General features: G+C 36.1%; 1 protein-coding gene and 1 pseudogene across 3 annotated transcripts in view; both read left to right on the forward strand.

Moving 5' to 3' along the window:
- Positions 1-2,339, forward strand: part of LOC113074916 (myoferlin-like) — a 23,936-nt pseudogene extending 21,597 nt beyond the window's left edge.
- Positions 2,340-3,228: 889 nt separating this feature from the next.
- LOC113074917 (poly(ADP-ribose) glycohydrolase-like) overlaps positions 3,229-19,054 on the forward strand; it is a 29,145-nt gene continuing 13,319 nt past the window's right edge. Inside the window, exons 1-11 of one of the 3 annotated variants that reach the window (XM_026247638.1) lie at positions 3,229-3,447; positions 4,029-4,092; positions 4,198-4,301; positions 4,505-4,568; positions 4,648-5,292; positions 5,977-6,109; positions 6,516-6,638; positions 7,205-7,285; positions 7,501-7,575; positions 13,896-13,988; positions 15,067-15,221. In XM_026247638.1, the coding sequence (XP_026103423.1) occupies positions 3,255-3,447; positions 4,029-4,092; positions 4,198-4,301; positions 4,505-4,568; positions 4,648-5,292; positions 5,977-6,109; positions 6,516-6,638; positions 7,205-7,285; positions 7,501-7,575; positions 13,896-13,988; positions 15,067-15,221 (1,730 nt within the window). In that variant the 5' untranslated portion in view covers positions 3,229-3,254. Of the gene's footprint in view, positions 3,448-4,028; positions 4,093-4,197; positions 4,360-4,504; positions 4,569-4,647; positions 5,293-5,976; positions 6,110-6,515; positions 6,639-7,204; positions 7,286-7,500; positions 7,576-13,895; positions 13,989-15,066; positions 15,222-19,054 lie in introns of those variants that run through there. The other 2 variants (XM_026247639.1, XM_026247640.1) reach the window with 2 other exon arrangements.

Genomic DNA, 19,054 nt, shown 5'->3' on the forward strand with positions numbered 1-19,054 from the left:
CCCTTTACATTGAAGGTATTTCCTGCGAGTCATTGTTTGGAATACGACTGAAGTCATTCTGGATGAAACCAGCATCACAGGAGAAAACATGAGTGACATCTATGTGAAAGGGTAATATGTTGATTACAATATTAGCATAGTGATAGCATTCAAAAAAATGTGGTCATTGAGTACTTTTTGAAAGAAATTAAAACTTGCATTCAGAAAGGATGCGTTAAATATATCAAAAGTATCAGTATCTTAATCAGTAAAAGAATCCTGACAGAAATGTTTCAGGGTTTCCACAGAAATATTAATTGGCACAGTTGTTTATAATATTGATGATAATACTAAAAAGAGCACCAAATCAGCATATTAGAATGATTTATGAAGTATCATGTGACACTGAATATTGGAGTAATGAATTAAAATTCAGTTTAACCATCACAGGAATAAATATTCTCAACTAAATTAAAATAGACAGATAAAATATATTGAATTGTAATATTTCACAAAAGTGCTGTTTTTACTGTATTTTTATCAAATAAATGCAACATTGGTGAGTATAAAAGACTACTTTCAAAGACATAAAAGATTAAACATACACCAAGCTTATAAACATTAGTAGTAGTATATATGTATTTATTTATATTATATATGATTTCATGTATATTTGTAGGTGGATGCAAGGTATGGAGGAGGACAAGCAGAAAACTGATGTCCATTACAGGTCTCTTGATGGAGATGGAAATTTCAACTGGAGATTTGTTTTTGGCTTTGATTATTTGCCAGCAGAACAGTTGTGCATGGTGTCTAGAAAGGTTAGTGGTTGGAAAAGCATACATACATATTAGATGAGGTGTTTTCAATCATTGGTAGTCTCAAACCATGTGTTTTCATTTCCAGGAACACTTCTGGAATCTAGATAAAACTGAGTTCAGGATTCCTCCTAAACTGATCATTCAGATCTGGGACAATGACAAATTCTCCTTGGATGATTACTTGGGTGAATTATCTTCTTCGAATCAACCTATATACCCACCAGATGTTTAATCTTTCCTTTTCACGGATTATTGTTATGTATTATTTAGGGTTTCCTTTATGTTGTTGAAATTTTTTTGGGGGGGTTTCTCAAACAGGCACGGTGGAGTTGGATATGCTTCACCTCATCCCTCCAGCTAAGACCGCGGAAAAGTGCTCTTTAAGCATGCTAACCCAAACAGGCAAAAACCTCACACCTACATCACTCTTCTCCCAGAAGTCAGTGAGAGGCTGGTGGCCTTGTGCCATGGAGGAAGATGGCAAAAGAATCCTGGCTGTGAGTGTAGCTTACTGATAAAAATAAGATACATGATGCATAGTGCATATCTACAGTATACAGATGATAAAGACCGTTCTCTTTGCGGTGTTAGGGTAAAGTGGAGATGACTCTGGAAGTGGTTGAAGAGAAGGAGGCAGAAGAGAGGCCAGCTGGGAAAGGAAGAGATGAACCCAACATGAACCCCAAACTAGATCCTCCCAAGTATGAGAATATATCGATGTTTGGCCATTCAGTATCATGTTTGATCAGATAATGTGAGTAATACTGTGTGTTGTAATATGTTCAAACAGCCGTCCAGATACGTCCTTCCTTTGGTTCACAAATCCATGCAAGTCCATGAAATTCATTATATGGCGCAGATACAGATGTCTCTTCATTGGACTCATTATTCTCATACTGGTGATCCTGTTTATTGGAATCTTCCTGTATTCCCTCCCTGTAAGTCTTTTCCATATATTATAATTAGTAAACAGCCAAACTGTTATAAGAAAAGTACCTGTAAGAATCACTATATCATGTGCATTTTCTAAATTTACCCTTTTATTCTTACAGAACTATATTTCCATGAAAATCGTGAAGCCATATTAATTGGAAAATTACAAGATATTGGCACCGAAGCCTGCAGTGGGACACAACCAATAGAGAACCAGCAGAAATTTTATTTTTTATGTATTTTCCTCTACTTTCCTCTCCAAAAATACTTGAATGTACAACCTAGACCAAGTACTATTTTTTTTTTTTTTTTTTTTTTTGTAGACAACACTGGGTTGACAGATTACAATGATGCAAAAAGTTACATTATATTTGTCTGAGTTCCAATCCCTGATTATGTTTATTTTCTTTGTTAATAATATATATATACAAGATTAATTTGCACTGACCAAGATTAAATTGCACTGTTGTAGAATTATGTGATTTATAGAGTGTATGCTGTAGAAGTTATTTACAATGAGATTTTAAGCATGCCATTTTAATTAACTAAAATCAGATGTATCTGCTCATTTGTTGTTAATTATACATTAAACAACTATTTCTTGTATACTTGTTTATAATATCAACATTAGGAAATACATTGATAATATACAAATTCATGATATTTAATACTAGACCGTTTCCACGAACAGAGTAACAAATCTTATTTTTAGGGATGCACGATATTGGATTTTGCCCGATATTCGATATGCCGATATTTTCAAAATAATTTTGGCCGATGCCGATACCGATATCGATATATATACAAATATATACTGATATATTTAAACTTTAATTTTACTGAAGAGAAATCCATGTATCTCTTCTGTACTGATTTTACCATAAATTTATTATTTTACAAATGTAGACAGATATTCACATCTGAAAAACAGGTCAATTATTTCACTTGGAGAATATCGGTTTGGCTCATCGGCAGAAATATTCATATCGGCCGATACCGATAATGGTCATTTTAAGCTTTTATCGGCCGATACCGATATTGTGCCGATATTATCGTGCATCCCTACTTATTTTCTTTTTCAATAAATGATTCGTTATGGAAAATGCTGACTGTCAACCTCATACTACATTTTGCAAAGGAGTTGTTCTGTTTTATGTTCGATATATAAGAGCTTTACAAATGTATGTGTACTTGCTACATTTCTTGCTAGGTTAATTGTGTGTTACATAGTAGTTTATCTAGGCCAATAAAACGCTGAGGATTAACCCATACTTTAATATAAAAATCTAAAACATAACATTAAGCGGAAGAACCCGAAGAAACAGATTGACGGAATTTCAATCTAAGTTGCAATACAATTTCTGACCCAACAAATACATTATCTACTAAATTATATTATATATATGTGTCTTGCGTTAATAAAAAGAGATGAGAGTACCCGATTCCTGTTGAAGAGGCTTTTCATTCAAACACGTGACAATAATCCATCCAATCAGTAGCAGACTTTGCGACCCGGAACTGATGCCTCCTCCACCAGCGATCCTTTCTGTTGTGTGTTTAATTCTATTCCATTGTGATCTAGTTGTCTTCGATTGTGTGGTAAAAGCAAGAAACCTTTGCATAAATAGGTATAGTTTCCCGTCTCCTGGAAAAGAGCTCGAATATGTGTGTGAGCTTGACAGCGATACGAAGACAAAGCAGAAAAAGAGAGCAAGTATGATTATTTGATCCGTGATTTAAAAGCGAACAGACTGACAGTTAAGCAGTCTGTCTAATATACAAATATTAGCCTGAAGTACTGAGGGACTATTGTTGTTTTTCTTGCAGTAATAATACCGGAAACCTATTGTGTATTAAAATGTATTCGGTAGGTTTTTGCTGAGATGTAAAGGCTTCATCTAAGAAAAATGAACGTGTGCTTTAGCTTTTATTAGAGTTATTCTTATACTTATTATAGATATGATAATACATATATGGATTTGAAAGATGCACTTAGAAGTATATAAAATTATATGTAATATCAATATAACCGTTCTAGACACTAGAATCATTCTGGTGTCAATCATTAGAATCAAGTCAGATTCTCAGCCAAACCAAGGACCCTCAGTAGGGATAAGTTTGTGTGTGTGTGCGCAAGATACATTTCGAGAATAATTTGAAAGAATTTGCTTCACATTTTAAATAAAATGTCATTTGAAATGCTAGCTTTTTTTGTTTTGCAGTAATCCTTAAGTTACTCTGGCCAATGTTATGACTAACTTTTATCTTCAGTAAGTTTCATTTTTCTTTTCACAGCAAGTAGTTTGGAAGGAAGTGTGCTTGCGATGAATATGGAGACTTGTAACACAGATACAAATAGGTAAGTTGTTGTTGTTGTTTTTAAATGGGTAAAAAAAAAACAAATAAAAAAAAACTGAAGCACTTTTCTTTTTTTTCTTTTTTTTTTTTTTTTTGTCTTTGACAGCAATGAGGATGCAGGGTGTGATCTTTGTGAGACCCCTGAAATCAAGAAAAGCAGTCAGGCAGTCATGAAAGATAATGATAAGCTGTGTGAATCAACAAGAAAACGTAAGGAGCAGAATGAAGAACCAGAGGACCATTGAAAGAATTTGCTTCACATTTTACAGTAAAATGTCATTTGAAATGCTAGCTTTCTCGTTTTGCTGTAATCCTTAGATTACTCTGGCTAATGGGTTGTGACTGTAACTATAACTTTTATTTTCAGTTCTAAGATCTAACTTTCAGTTCTAAGTTTCATTTTCCTTTTTCAGCAAGTAGTAAGGCAGGAAGTGTGCTTACGATGAATATGGAAACTTGTAACACAGATACAGATAGGTAAGTTGTTTTGTTGTTGTTGTTTTTAAAATGGGTAAAAAAAAAAACTGAAGCACTTTTCGATTCTTGTCTTTGACAGCCATGAGGATGCAGGGTGTGATCTTCATGAAACTCTTGAAATCAAGAAAAGTAGTCAGGCAGTCATGAAAGATAATGAAAGTCTGTGTGAATCAACAAGAAAACGTAAGGAGCAGAATGAAGAACCAGAGGACCAGAAGACCTCTTTGCCGAACTGTGACAAGGACACAAAGGGCATCACTTATAATGAAACTCCTGATAGTATTGATGCACACATTCCAATAGAGCCAAGCAGTGGAGAAAAGGCAATTGAATCCGCTTCACCAGATGCCAAGCTGGTCAAGATGACTTGCATGTCTACAGAGATGCCAGGGACAAACCTCAGTTCCTCTGTAAATACAAGTAACACTCATAATGAAGATGTGGAGATGAGAGAGAGTCCAGCATGCAAAGAGTCTCTGCCTAGCAACTCTCCTGTCTGCCACGATTTGCAAGACCCCTGTTCCAGTTTTGACCCAATGGTGGTGGAGCCCAAACCCTTAGTCCCCAATCCAGAAGCTGTAGACAGCATCAAAGACGAACCTGAAGTGACACCCATGGAAACAGATGACACAGAGGGGTGCTCTGGTGCTGATGCTTTTGTTCCTGAAAATGTTGTTGAGACTGAACCTGAAAGTGACCAGACACAGGTGTCTCCTTCAGAAAGGTATTGTTGTTTCGGGAAATATTGCTGTAGATAATGTTTTTACCACACTATCAAACACTACTCAGATGCACTGGTAATAAAAGTTTGGCTTTTACTGATAACTGCTTTTATATATGGCTGATTGAAATTCTATAGTATTTTGTTGAAATCGATCATTACAAAATTATAAAAACTAAGTTAGCAAGTTTTGAGATTTGCAAGTCTTATGCTCACCAAGGCTGTTTTATTTTCATTGTTAAATATAATTGTTTCTATTTGAATAGATTTAAAAATGTAATTTATTCCTGTGATTCCACTTTTCAGTAGCCATTAGTCCAGTATTTAGTGTCACATGATCCTTCAGAAATTATTCTAGTGTGTTGATTTATTGCTCAAAAAACATTTCTTCTTCTTCTAAAAATATATATATATATATATATATATGTGTGTGTGTGTGTGTGTGTGTGTTTGTATGTTAGATGACAGAGGCAATCTAAATGTAAAAGTAGGCAAAATGAGCTTGTGCAGTTAAATATGCAATACTGGCTGATATGAATCCATTAATCGATATTGTACCAATATCACTGAAATCTTATAAAAAATATAAAATGCACAATAATAATAATAATGCAATGATAATATATAGTTATTAATATGCAATGAACTATAATAATGCAGATCAAATCATTTGTTCCATCTCTCCAGTGAGCAAGTGCCAGCAGAGCAGAAAGAACAGGAATGGCTTGGGACCCCAATAAAGGAGCTTAGAAGAATGCCTCAGTGTGGACAGTCCCTGCCACACCTCAGGGCAACAGACAATCACAAAGTACTCATCAGGGTAAGCCAAGCTCTCCACAGCACTCCGCAGCGACATTGTGATGTTCGCGGTCAGCGCCTAAGGGCTTCCTGTCAGTTTGAGTCTAATGCTGCTGTGGATGTCCAAGCAGCTCTACGCTTGGCCTGCACAACATAGAAATCAGTGTTTTGATGTTTCATTGAAAGGATTTGGACTGAAGTGCTTGGATAGTACTTAAATGTCCCTGCAGAAAAAAGTTACTTCATATTTTACATCTCTGGCATTTGAGTCTGTTGCAGGCTTTATTTTTATTTTCAGGCAACCATTAAAAAAAATACCCTTTAAAATATCAGAATGCTTTACTGACCTGATCACAAAATGTTTGTATTGATTCAAAGGTAAAATGAACTGGTAAATACCTAGAGTCTCTCTCTGCTCTGGTTTATAGACAGACCTGCTCAAAGAAGGTCAAGTCCCCCATCCATATCCCAGCAAATACAGAGATTCCTGGGATGAAATGACCGTTAAGATGCCTTGTTCAGAAAAGAACCTGTTTCCTGTGGAGAATGAGGTAATGTCTTCTTTTATGTTAGGTGGTGCCATGTAGAATAAAAAATAATTGCCTTTAAATTATATAGACTTTCATTTTTTTTAGAGTGGACTTCTATTGAATAGCTGAAACTATTTATTAGGCTTAAAATGAAATGATCGTTTGTCATAGTTACATCATACCGCATCTTTCAGAGATTTTTTGAATGTTATTGAAATATAATTTAAAATAACGTTTGTTTAACATGTAATTTATTCCTGTGAATTTACCACCATTATTCTGTTCTTAAGTGATCTTTCATAAATCCTTCTAATATGCTGATTTGGTGCTCAAAATTTTTGTTTTTTTATCATTAATGAGGATAGTCTCACTGCTTAATATTTTTGTGTACACCATGATACATGAAGTATTCTTTGCTGATACGAAGTTCAAAGAGCATTTATTTAAAATAACCATAATTTTATGACAAACGTCTTTACTATTACTCGTTCTATTTCATTCATCTTTTTGCATCTTGCTAATTTTTTTTGAATGATATCGTGTGTATGATGTCCATTTGATGTGTATAGTGTGATGTGTTTTTTCAGGATGGAAGAGAAGTGCAAAGTCGATGGGAGTTGATTCGTTCAGCTTTGGAAGGAGAATGCAAAAGTTCACTTGACATTAGGGTATGCTTTGTTTTCTTGAGAAAATCGTGCTATAAGAATAAGTAATGAATTCCACCAGAGGGTGGCAGAATTGCTCCAAGATGAGAGGCAACCTTTTCTTTTCTTGGTTTTAGTTATCTAATAAATGTTATAGACTTATTTGAATGTGATTTGTTGGTTTACCTTTTCTTCTATATGAAAGGCCTCTAAAAATTAATTGTTTCATAATCTTACAGGATGCGATATTGAGTTACAACACCGTACATGCCAAAAGATGGGACTTCACAGCTTTGAATTATCTCTGCACTGAGGTAAGAAGTACTTTTTTTTTTCCTTCAGGAAAAATAATTAAAATGGAGATTCCATTTTTTCTTTTGTGTAAATCAGAGATGGCCAAAGCAAGCTTGCTCTTCAATTGTCCATTGGATTTGCGTGAGTCGATATCATGTGTTAATTTGCAAAGCATTTGACTTACCCCATCTGGACGTAGTTCAGTGCACCCCAAATAATGTGCATGCAGATGGTTGGTTTGCATTTGATAGTGTCATTAGTGGAAATGAAATCAGAAAAGTAATAAATTAAATCTACAACTTGCACAAAGCACTAATAAGTTTAAACAAACTGTACATGCACAAATAATAAGTAATTCAGTTTAACGGCATTACATTATGCTTGTGCAGTAAAACTGACTTCAGCCAAAAAAAAATAAAAACAGTTTAATCAGCGTCTCTGCCAATGCTAGAATAAACCATTTTACTTAAAGAGTATGTCAAGTGGCCCCAGTTGGTTACTTTTCATTTCATGATGCATTTTTGACTATATCATAACCGCAGCTGCCGTAAAAAGGAAGCTCTAATCTTGTGGTGTTAATGAAGTGAGCATCCTAAAGTCTGATTTCTTGTGGTGTGTCACAGTTGGGACCAGAAGGCCCCATGATACTAAAAATGTTCCATCATTGTTTAGTCTGACTGGTTTGAATATCCTGGCACACTAAAGGCATTACGCTCTGCAGTCAGAGAGAAGAAGCAGGTTAGCCTCCGAGTGAATACGCACCAAGCAGTCCGCGTCTGCCCCTTCTGCTACCTCGTCCCCGGGGATCCCTTTGCATCCAGCAGTAGTCAATTAAGACAGAGGTGGGCACTCAGCATAACGAGCAGCAGCTGGCAGAGGAAGGCCAGGGAGATGAGGCTCCTGTTTACTGCAAATAAACACACTCAACAGATGGGCCATGGTCTTCCGCGTAGCCAGAAGCTGGTCTTGATGGTGGCTCTGATAGGCAGATGACTTATAAGAAAGCTTGAGGTTGAGTGCTCCTATTCCACCAAGAGCTTGACTTAAATGAGGGCTTGTTTACTGTTTTGTGCCACAGTACTTGTTCTTTTCGATCTTAACTAAGCTAACTTTTGTTGAACTCTATGGGTACAGAAGATTCTACAGTGCACGATCATACAACGTATGCTCAGTTTTTGTTTTGCCAACACAAGTTATTTTCATGCTTTTTAATTCCACGAATCCCTTGCAGAATTTGTGCTGTTTTATATAAACAAGTAGTTAATAGTGAGAAAACTATGCTGAAGTGTAACTGTCAAATTAAAATATAATGAAATTATATTGTGAATATAATCAAATTCTGTACATTTAAGAATGTTTTTTTAAAAAAAATAACATTAATGTATTAACCTGCCCTAATATCTGTATATAAAAAATAAAAATAGGATCAGATCACTGATCAAATTTTCAGAACACCTATCAATTCATGAAAACTGCTGATATGTAAGATTAAAGCTGTGCTCACATTTACCGTTATTCTGCAGACAAGATCTAGACATTTCAATAGGAATTTCTCATGAGGGCAGAAAATTTGCCCATGCAGATTTCACAGTGGTTCCATTTGGTCACGCAGATACAGGGAACCTACTGTTTGAAAGTGACATCTGTGTGAGGCGGTTGCTGCACATTTGACAATAGATAATAGCTTCAAAGTATTTCTAACATCATCGCACATTAATTTCTTTTACTGGATATTACTGGCCCAGTTTGATCATTGATTGCAACTGTAGGTGGAGAATAAACCCACCAGGCATTGGTTTTATTGTGCTATATTACTGTTACATGAGACACAATGTTTCTTTCTTCTCCAAAGTGACAATACATTCCATACCTGTACAGTCGCTGTTTTGGCAATGGTACTCTTTCTCCCGTTCCAGAGAACACATTGTGTTACAAGAAAGTCTTTAACTGCCTTTAGTCTTTCTCCAGTGTGCAATAAATGGCAGACTTTGAATTATGCTATATCTTAGATTAATAGTCAAAAGCCCTTTCTGTATTACAGTGTTATTCTTATAGTTCTGGCTTCAGCCAAGACATCAGAACGTCCCCTTCTTGCTTAAGATGGTTTGATAGAATAATCTCAGACCTGCGTAAATCAATAGCGGTCTGTGCCTTTTTATGGCTGTATCAAATTTAATTAACCACAGCCATTCAATCTATAAGGGAGCCAATCAAAGCCATTAGCAAAGTGCACCGCATTCTAATGAAGCATGCTTGAGTGGACCCGCTCCTTAAACTGTCCACTTAAGAGCTTGAGCTGTGCCTCTGCTCTTTAGCTCAGGCACTATGCAATCTTCACGTTCCTCAGTGTTTTTCCATCTGTTTGCTTTTGCCATACTCATTTTACTCTCATTTCACTCTTTTGGTGATCATACATCAATCCTAAGGCCTGTCCTCACTGATGAGATGGCAAGTGCTGTCATGTTTAAGAACACAGTCTTGTTATCTATGTCTGTATATAGCTATTAATTCCGTGTTGTTCTCACTCTTTCAGCTGTGATTATGTATGCCGGTGCTTACGAATGCATACTTTTCCTTGTGTAATTGCTTTTTATGAATCCCTACCAGTGCCCTTTTTCTAAATTGTCTAAAATGTTACTGAATAATATGGTACTATATAGACTTTTGTGGTATAATATCATTGTGTGCTGAAATATTTCAGCTGTCTTTTTTCCCTGTATCATCAACAGAGGGCACTGGTTTGTCAGCCTGGAGAGTTTGGCGATTGATTTTCAATTTAAGAGATTAAATGAAACATCACTGAACAACGGTCCGTTAATAACTGTAAGAGAGTTTTGAATCGTGAATGTCAAATGTGTGCTTGCACTATGACTGTCAATCAAACATTTTAAAGCAGTATATATTGCAACAAGACCACATCAAAAAAATTAATCCATGTTTACACAATGCTGCAGGGCCATAGGGAAAATCTGGCAGCTGCCACTCTCCGGCCCGGTTCTGTGTGAATGAAATGAAGCATCAGGGCAGAACGGTGACTAAAAAGATGACTACAATGATAGCTATATTTGTGTCAACACTAACGTACAAGAACATTCCATTTATAATAAGTGCACACTGCAGTTTTGTGATCTGCAGATGTAAATGATGGATCTTCTAAAGCAGGATGGATTCTGATTGGCTGTCGATGTTTTTATCATTCATCAGCTGAAAAAAAAACTTAGAAAATTGATTATAACAATATTTTTTTCTCGGTGTGCCATTAACATTGTAGTTGTGCAATGGACTCAGTTATTCTTCTAAATTTAGAACAATTTTTAAAACAATTTTTATAGTTATCCTCCTTGGTGTGAACAGGCATACTATCTGAAAGCGGTTTGCTCTGAGACATAAAGTGGTCTTTTCTGTCCTTCTAGGCGAATCAAAATTTCAGGACGGATGTTTGTAATTGGAGTCTTGTGGAATAATGAGTAAGACCATTTAAATCTATTGGCTGTGATTGTTTTTAAATAACATTTGACGATAAGAATGTCATGAAACAGAATGTCATTCTTATTTTCAATTTGATTTAAAACTCAAGAATAACAGAATAATTCTTAACATAGTTTTTAACTGAACAGATCATATGCATTCTGTAGCTACGTACATTTACTGTATATTCAGTGTTATTCTGTATTTACCCGTGCTGTTATCGGCACTGTAAGGTGTGCAAATAGAATGGCTCTCTGGGGTCTTAAAACTGTGTCTGTTACCGCTGGACTCCAATAATTGTCACAAAGTTGAGCGGCTGCTGGGATTTTGATTGACAACTGAGGTGTAATGGCTATGGAAAGAAGCAAAATACAAATTAGGACCTGTCTTGTCATAAATTGTAGTTGAGCCTCAGCCCTACTCTGAAATGAAAGTGTCAGAGCAGTGGGCTCTGATAAATTCACACTGCTGGCTCAGTGCACAGAACTCCACTTCAGCCTCTAGCCCTCCACAAACGCCTTCGCCTACACAACCACCTTATTTCAGTGTCTCAGAATAACGGGATTCCCTGCAGCCAACACAGTATTTGTCTAAACAAACTGACCCGCAGAAAAATGCTAATTATAGAAATCATGCAATGAATGGAACTGGTTGATTTTGCACACATCCCCGCCCAAAGCAAGTCAAAGATGTCCGCCAGTATGTTGTTTGAACTTCACTGACTTTTATTGAATAGAAAAAAATGGTTGAAATATTATTGGGGATATATTTTTGTGTTAAAATATATAAATATATAAATAAAAAATAGACATACACAGGTTTGTATATATAAGTTTGGAGCAGCATAAGGGTTTCTAAATGATGGTTGAATTTCCTTGTTCAAGGGTGATATGCGCTTTTAAAACCCCCCAAATGGCTTGTAAAATACTAAGCATGATATGTCTTGTACACATAATGCAGAGTTGCCAAGAAAAATGTGCTATTTATTTTCACTTTATATACTCACAAATCAAAAAATAAGAAATAATGACTTCATCCGACCGCCCTTTGAAATTTTTATTGGTTGGATTGGATGGAGATTGTAGTATGTTATCTAACAGGTTCTGGTTGGGCAGGATAAGGGGGAACGAAGGAGGCCGTTTGATTTAGTGAGGTCTAACTCCTGCAGCCTCAGCTCAGGCCCATCCGGCCTGTCAGCTCTCCTCACTCATTAGACCCAGAGGAGCACTTTACGATGTCAAGCAGGTCATTACTTATGACAGCATTTAGTCAGGCCTCCTTTGCGAGTGTATAAATGCTCCTTGGTTAAATTGTCAGGCGAGGCTTCCCGTCCAGAAGAGCACCACGCCGCCTCTCCTTCCTCAACCCATTTGCATCTGTTCCAGGAATCCCATTTAATCAGTTGAGCACGCCCAGTAACCTTGATGAAATGGGCCCATGACTGAGCGCGCTGCCAGTCGCAGCTAATATATTTGTAACTAAGTGTGTTGTAAATCTGTGTGATGATAAAACAGTAGCGTATTTATTTGTCCCGAAATCATACAAGGTTGCTGAGCCAGCGTGCGCCGGTTTGACACCCTCCGCAAACATCGTACATCGTAATATCACAAAGCAGTGCTGTTCGCCTGATCAGAGATCTACGGTGACGTTGCTTAGCTGTATTTTACCCGAGATGAAAAGTGCACCGAGGGCTTTGTCTTTATTTCCACCTCAGTGATGTCATTCACCAGTGGAGGCTCCGCTAATATCACAAAATTATGTTTTTGTAACCTCTGTGTGATAGATCAAGTTTTGTTACTGCCTTTTCGGATATGAGTGAGTTTTTTTCTTGCTATACTGACAAACCGAGGGGTTTTATTTATTAACTCTCTGAATCAATCTTTTTGGATGCTCCAGGCAATAGAGAGATAAAATGATTTCTGAGATTGCTCATAGGAACTCCACTAATATGGTTAATATTGCATTTAATATGTTTAATGCGTTTTATTTGCTAAAGTTGAAAGCAACCTCTTTTTGTTGCCAAAAGCCAGCAGCTCAGGATGCAAATAATTTTTCTTCACCTATTGATGTCATCCTGACAGCAATACGTCCTATCGGTTTTTTCTTTTCTTTCTTTTTTTTTTTCTGACACATGAATAATACTCCCTATGACAAGTCGACAGCTGGGTTCAAGTGTCTTATTCCACAACATGGCTTCTTTCTCTGACAGTTGTTTTCCATTAAATGGTGTTTTGTGGAAAAAAAGCCTCAGGAACAGAGCTGAAAAGGCTTCATTATTTATTCTAATTTTGTACCAGACAGTTGACATTTATTATTATTTTTTCTTTCTTATTAGATTGAGGACATAACATGGTAATGTTGTCAATCTTTAATCCATAATAGTCAAAAGTATGATTCATTCTCTGTCACTTTAATTTCATTTAATAGACAAATATGGATTTCTTTCAGGTGACAAAGACTCAGATTGTTACAAATAATTGATTTCAAATAAACTATTTATTTATATTAATCTAAGAATTAAGAAATAATGTATCATGGATTCAACTTTTTAACATTGACAATACTAATAAATAGCTTTTCTATAGCAAATCAACATATTAGAATGATTTTTGTAGGATCTGGTGTAATGGCTGCTGGAAATGCAGCTTTGCCACCACAGGAATTGATTGCAATTTAAAATGTATTCAAATACAAAACAGTTATTTAAGGTTTTTAATATTTAGCAATATTACTGTTTTGATTAAATAAATGCATCTTACAGACCTTAAACCAATTTAAATATTTGTGTTTATTTAAAGTGTGAACAGACCTGTATTTCCTTTGTTTGTTAATCCTAATCTGCTATCAAACACATTTAATCCTTCTCATGCAGGGTATGGAAAATGAAGAAGTACAGCATCTCTTTAATGTCACATTGCCAAAGATGATGAAGCTGGTTTTGAATACGCCCAAGATTTGCACCCAGGTAAATATACACAAAATGATGTGCTGCCTTCACATTGGCTTGGAGACGCTCAGGTTTTGGGGCAAAAATAGATCAGTATTGATAATCATGTGTGGCTGGTAAAGCTCAATGGGCCCAGCGTGCTGCAGTGTAAAACCAGTGGCTAGAGAAGGGCACTTCCACATGAGCACAACTGCCTCATTATCATCTGAACTAATGAAGGCCAGTGGTAGACGTGCATCAGCCCAATTTCTGACATCAGAGCAATACTGTTGAGGGATATGTTCTTAAATGCATCTAAATTTAATGCTTTAAGTTTTCACAAATGTACTTCTATGTCTCGTGTTATCTTTTTCATTTCCCTTCTGAAGAAAAAACGTCTAAAACCAGGCTAAGATGGTTTGCTGGTTTGAGCTGGTCTTAAAGTCTGGTCATAACTGGTTTGCAGGCTTGTTTTAGTGGGGGTTTGACCAATTCTATAGCTGGTACCAACCAGCTAAAACCAGATTGGCCAGGATTGGAGACCAGCTAAAACCTGCTACTTCCAGCTTTACCAGTTTTAGATATTATTATTAAATCTATCTGTAAGATTCTGAAGTACCATTTAGAAACCGTGTTTGATAGACTAACTTATTGCACATTAAGATAGAGTAGATTAAAGCATTTTTAACATTGAGAAAATAAACAATTCAGCTTTAAACTGAATAAATATAGGCAAGACAAGGCTGCAAACTATTCAGTAAGCTAGTTTCTACTTAGCCATTCAATCTCTGTTTATGTAAGATCTTGCACAGATAAGAAGCCTTTAAGAATTCAGGAGGTTTTGCCCTTAAAAAGGAAAATCTCTTCTTGCTCGGATCCACTCTTTATTTATGTACTTTTTATTAATGTTTGCATTGATTAGTCATCTATACTGCCCTGAAGAGTCTTTAAGTCTGATCAGTAGAGATGGATGACGTTCGGTGTAAATGCTGCTGGCTGATGGTGGGATACAGCAGGGCACCCTAATTACTGCTGGCCATTTGCTTAATGTAATTCTGTCTCCCTGTTTGGTCAGTTGCTAAACTAATTATCTTTTCCTCTCTCTCCTCTTCCTCAGCCAATCCCGCTGCTTAAGACGAGGATGAATCAGTCCTTGACCATGTCACAGGAACAAATTGCCTGCCTTCTTGCCAATGCCTTCTTCTGTACATTTCCCAGACGCAACTCGCGCAGGTCCGAGTATGGCAACTACCCCGATATAAATTTTTGCAGGTACTACCTCCTCTTCAGTGGCGTCGCTTTGGACACCCGTTACATATTTTGCCGGTCTAGTTATTGATTGTCTGAGGTTTTTAGATTTTCATCCAAATTAGGGTATTATGTTTAGGCTGTTAGGTAAGTCACGACATGATTTAATTTAGCTTCCCATTATCTAGTAGTCTGTTTCTATTACATTTACAATGGATTTTGGCCTGTTAATGTGGAATGTGGAGGCCTCAACTATCAAATTAAGTGAAGATTCCTCTTTATCAAAATTACACTCCTCCACATTCACAAATCAACAATGTGATTTTCATTTACAATGACCATTTGCACTGTTCTGACTTTTCCATCATTAAATATTTTAATATTGGATCACCCATAAGGGGGGCGATGATGCTTCGGACTCCAATTATGGGTTTAGAAATATGTTGTGAACAAAATGGTTACCAAATTAAAAATTTAAAGAGTTTTAAGACTTATATGGCTAATGTTAGAAAAAAGGTCTCAGTTGACTGTGCATCACCTAGTTCAGTTGTTTGGTTTGATAGATATCGTCTTTGCCGTTATACAGCGTGTAGAGGAGACAACGTGTAGGAGTTTCTCTCCTCTCTTAAATTGCTGCTGTACAACAAAGCCACTCATGTGGTACAATACTTAAATCAAGTCTTTACGGGCTGATTAAAACAAATGATTGAGATGCTAGGGAGACTGATGTGAAGTGCGTTGCCATCCATCTCTCATCTGTCATCGTGCCTACTCAGATGTCTTTCTCTGATGAGCAGGATCCCTCTGCAGCCAGAGCTCATCTCACTACATGGAGATGTTGTTGGTATTCAACGACAGTATATCGAAGTACATATTGTTGACAGAGAAGTAAGATGTATTTTAATCTAGTTAACTTTACATAGATTTTTGTCATGTGGCCAGAGTGGTAAAATCGCTGTTTTTGATGTAGCGCAATTATATGTATGTATATACAGTATGTAAGGGATAATCAATGGCTTGCCGCTTCAAATCATGTGTTTTTTTTGCCTCCACGTTGTGCATTTACAATCCTATAATGCGCAGCATACCATTGATGATCCCGTACAAACATACATACTTCTACAATGTTTATGTACTCATTAAAATGAAAAATGGTGAATACTAAAATACTATAGTATATAGTTGTATATTTAGCTGTGGGGAGAGTGTGTCAGTGGGCTTTGCTTTCCACATGTCACATGATAAAAACAATATATGTTTATGCTGTAGATGGTCAAATGTCTTAAAGGCACAATATGTAATAATCTTTTTCATTTTTTTATTAAAACCTCCAAAAACCATTAGAAAGGTGTTATATATTTTGCTGATGTGTACTTGCATTATCCCTTAATATTTCGAAGAACTTTTAAATCTGGAGAAATAAGCAATTTTAACTAGAGACATGGACCTTGTCCATAGTGTCATTGTGTTGCCTGGCAAATTATGTCATACACCCTTGATTTCTGGTTTTGTAGAAAACATGGAAATGCCAAAGACGCTTTAATATGTTATGCGTTTTATTAGACAGTTGATGACAGCACAGAATAGCATTGTAACAGTACTTTCAAATGTATCTAGTGTGATAAAACCACCCGACATATGCATGACAAAAAGGTGCGGAAGCGGTCGACTTTGGCATAATAAAAGCTTCGCTGCCTCGTTTCGCTTCGACAGCTTTCAGCCTCACCCTGCTTCATACTACAATGTTAATAAATCATAAATTATCAATAAATATAATTTTCCTTATTTTTTTCTTCACAGCAAAACATGGTGAAAACTGACAACTGTACACCATTCAAAGAAGAGTAATAATGCAGTGACACTGTGTTTGTTTTAACTAATTGAAAATGGGAGTTTAGGAAAGTCATCCGGAAACCTGTTTGAAAACAGGCATTATTTTAATTTGATGATGGTAGTGGTGCAGAAATTAGACACTTCATCTTTAATATGACTTTAGTTACAGCACTTATCCTGTAATAATGCCAGTCATAGATTGTCTCTGCTTTAATGAAGTCGTTTTTATGCAAGTCAGAGTAACAGAATTATCCTTTAAAAGCTTTTTAGGACAACTGCCTGTGGTTCATCGTGCCGTACAATTTCTGAAAAATGTAGCAGCAGCCCTCAGTCTTACTCTGTCATGCTGAGATGGCTATTGATTCCCCAGGCACTTCAAGTACTTATACAAACTCCAAGACATACAGAGGAGCTAGATTTAATACATTTCACTTCATTTGCAGCCATTGTCTTTTTTCTGCCTTTTTCTTCCCTGCTGGACATAGTTAAAATGCTCTAAATAATGAAGCTCTGAGCGAGATCAGCATTAAATCTAATTGGTCATTTAGGTGAACACGGGGACACAAAGTGTGCACAAGCATCATACACTAACAAACAAGTAGCACTGTATTATTTTTTTTAAAAGTAGTACTAGTTAGGACATTGTGGGCCGTGACTTCAGCCATGCTGAAGAAAACAAGTTTCAGCAAAAACACAGAGGATCCAGACGTGTGGATCGTTACGGTGCAGCCCACTTTAATTGAGTGACTGTCCATCAGTTTACTCATTGGCTTGAGCACTGCTGCTATCAAGCACCAGGCAATTTAGAGATTGCTTGTTTGGCAGAGCTGTCAAAGTCTGCCCTCTGGGAAATGACATATAGGCTTGCTGAAGATATATTTACTTTAGTTTCAAAATGTGCACATCAAAGCAAGCTTTCCAGCGGTACACCTGCAAAACTATGAATACAGATCCACCAGTGAGATCCGAACAACTCTGTCATTGTTTCTTGTAAAGATTCAGATTGATTAGGAGTCGCCAAATTGACATCTGTTGCCGTGTTCGTCACCTTCGATTATGTGAGATTTACATCGTGTTGTACATCGACTGCATTTATTGAATTACATTTGTGTGTAAATGAGGTAAACCTGTGTCAGTTTACTTAACTGTCCTTTTGTCAAGAAGAAATCCGTTATAATTCTGGATGTCCACTATCAACTTAAATTTAAAACTAATTTAACATTTTTGACTTACAGTGGGTAACTGTTTGGGGGAAGCCCTTGTTCACATACAATACCCTTCAAAAGTTTGGGGGTCCCTATGATTTAAGCATTAAATTAATAAAAAATGTTCCTTACCAAATAAACGTTCGAATCAAAGAATCCTGAAAATGTATCTCATTTTTATACACGTTTAATATCACAAAATTATTAGCTAGCACAACTGTTTTTAACATTTAATACTAATAGATGTTACATGAGCACCAAATCAGCATGTTAGAATGGTTTAGTAATTAGATGTGTTATTAGTATTTTCATGCATTTTAATGCAAGACTCACTGTGATTGAGCCGATCGGACGACTTGCCCTAAATCTTCTGGCAAAATTTACCCTCATAGCTACCATTTAGTGAAAAACACTACATTTTAAAATTCATGACTAATGGCAAAAATAATTAACATGCATTTTATATATCGGCAGAATGTTTGTCAATTTTTCACCTGTACACAAAACTCATTTTGCCTGGCATGTACTGTGGAACAAGTTTAACATTTAAATGTAATAAAAAAATAAAATCATCCATCAATTTCAAGCTTGTTTTTTTTTTTTTTATTGAAATCAGGTTCATAAGATCTTTTAATAGGTGCTTGTCTTGTTTAATCACATCACTTTTTTTTACATATTTCTCATATTAAAGGTCAACAGTCAGTTTCTAACTAAAAAGCAGCTATTTTCTGTCAATAACAGGTTTCCTTCTGGGTAACATTACATAAAATCATCTCCACCATCAAGAAAGCTATATATAGAAGGCTTCAATAACTCTTT

Source organism: Carassius auratus, unplaced genomic scaffold, assembly GCF_003368295.1.
Source record: "Carassius auratus strain Wakin unplaced genomic scaffold, ASM336829v1 scaf_tig00015658, whole genome shotgun sequence".
Lineage (NCBI taxonomy): Eukaryota > Metazoa > Chordata > Actinopteri > Cypriniformes > Cyprinidae > Carassius > Carassius auratus.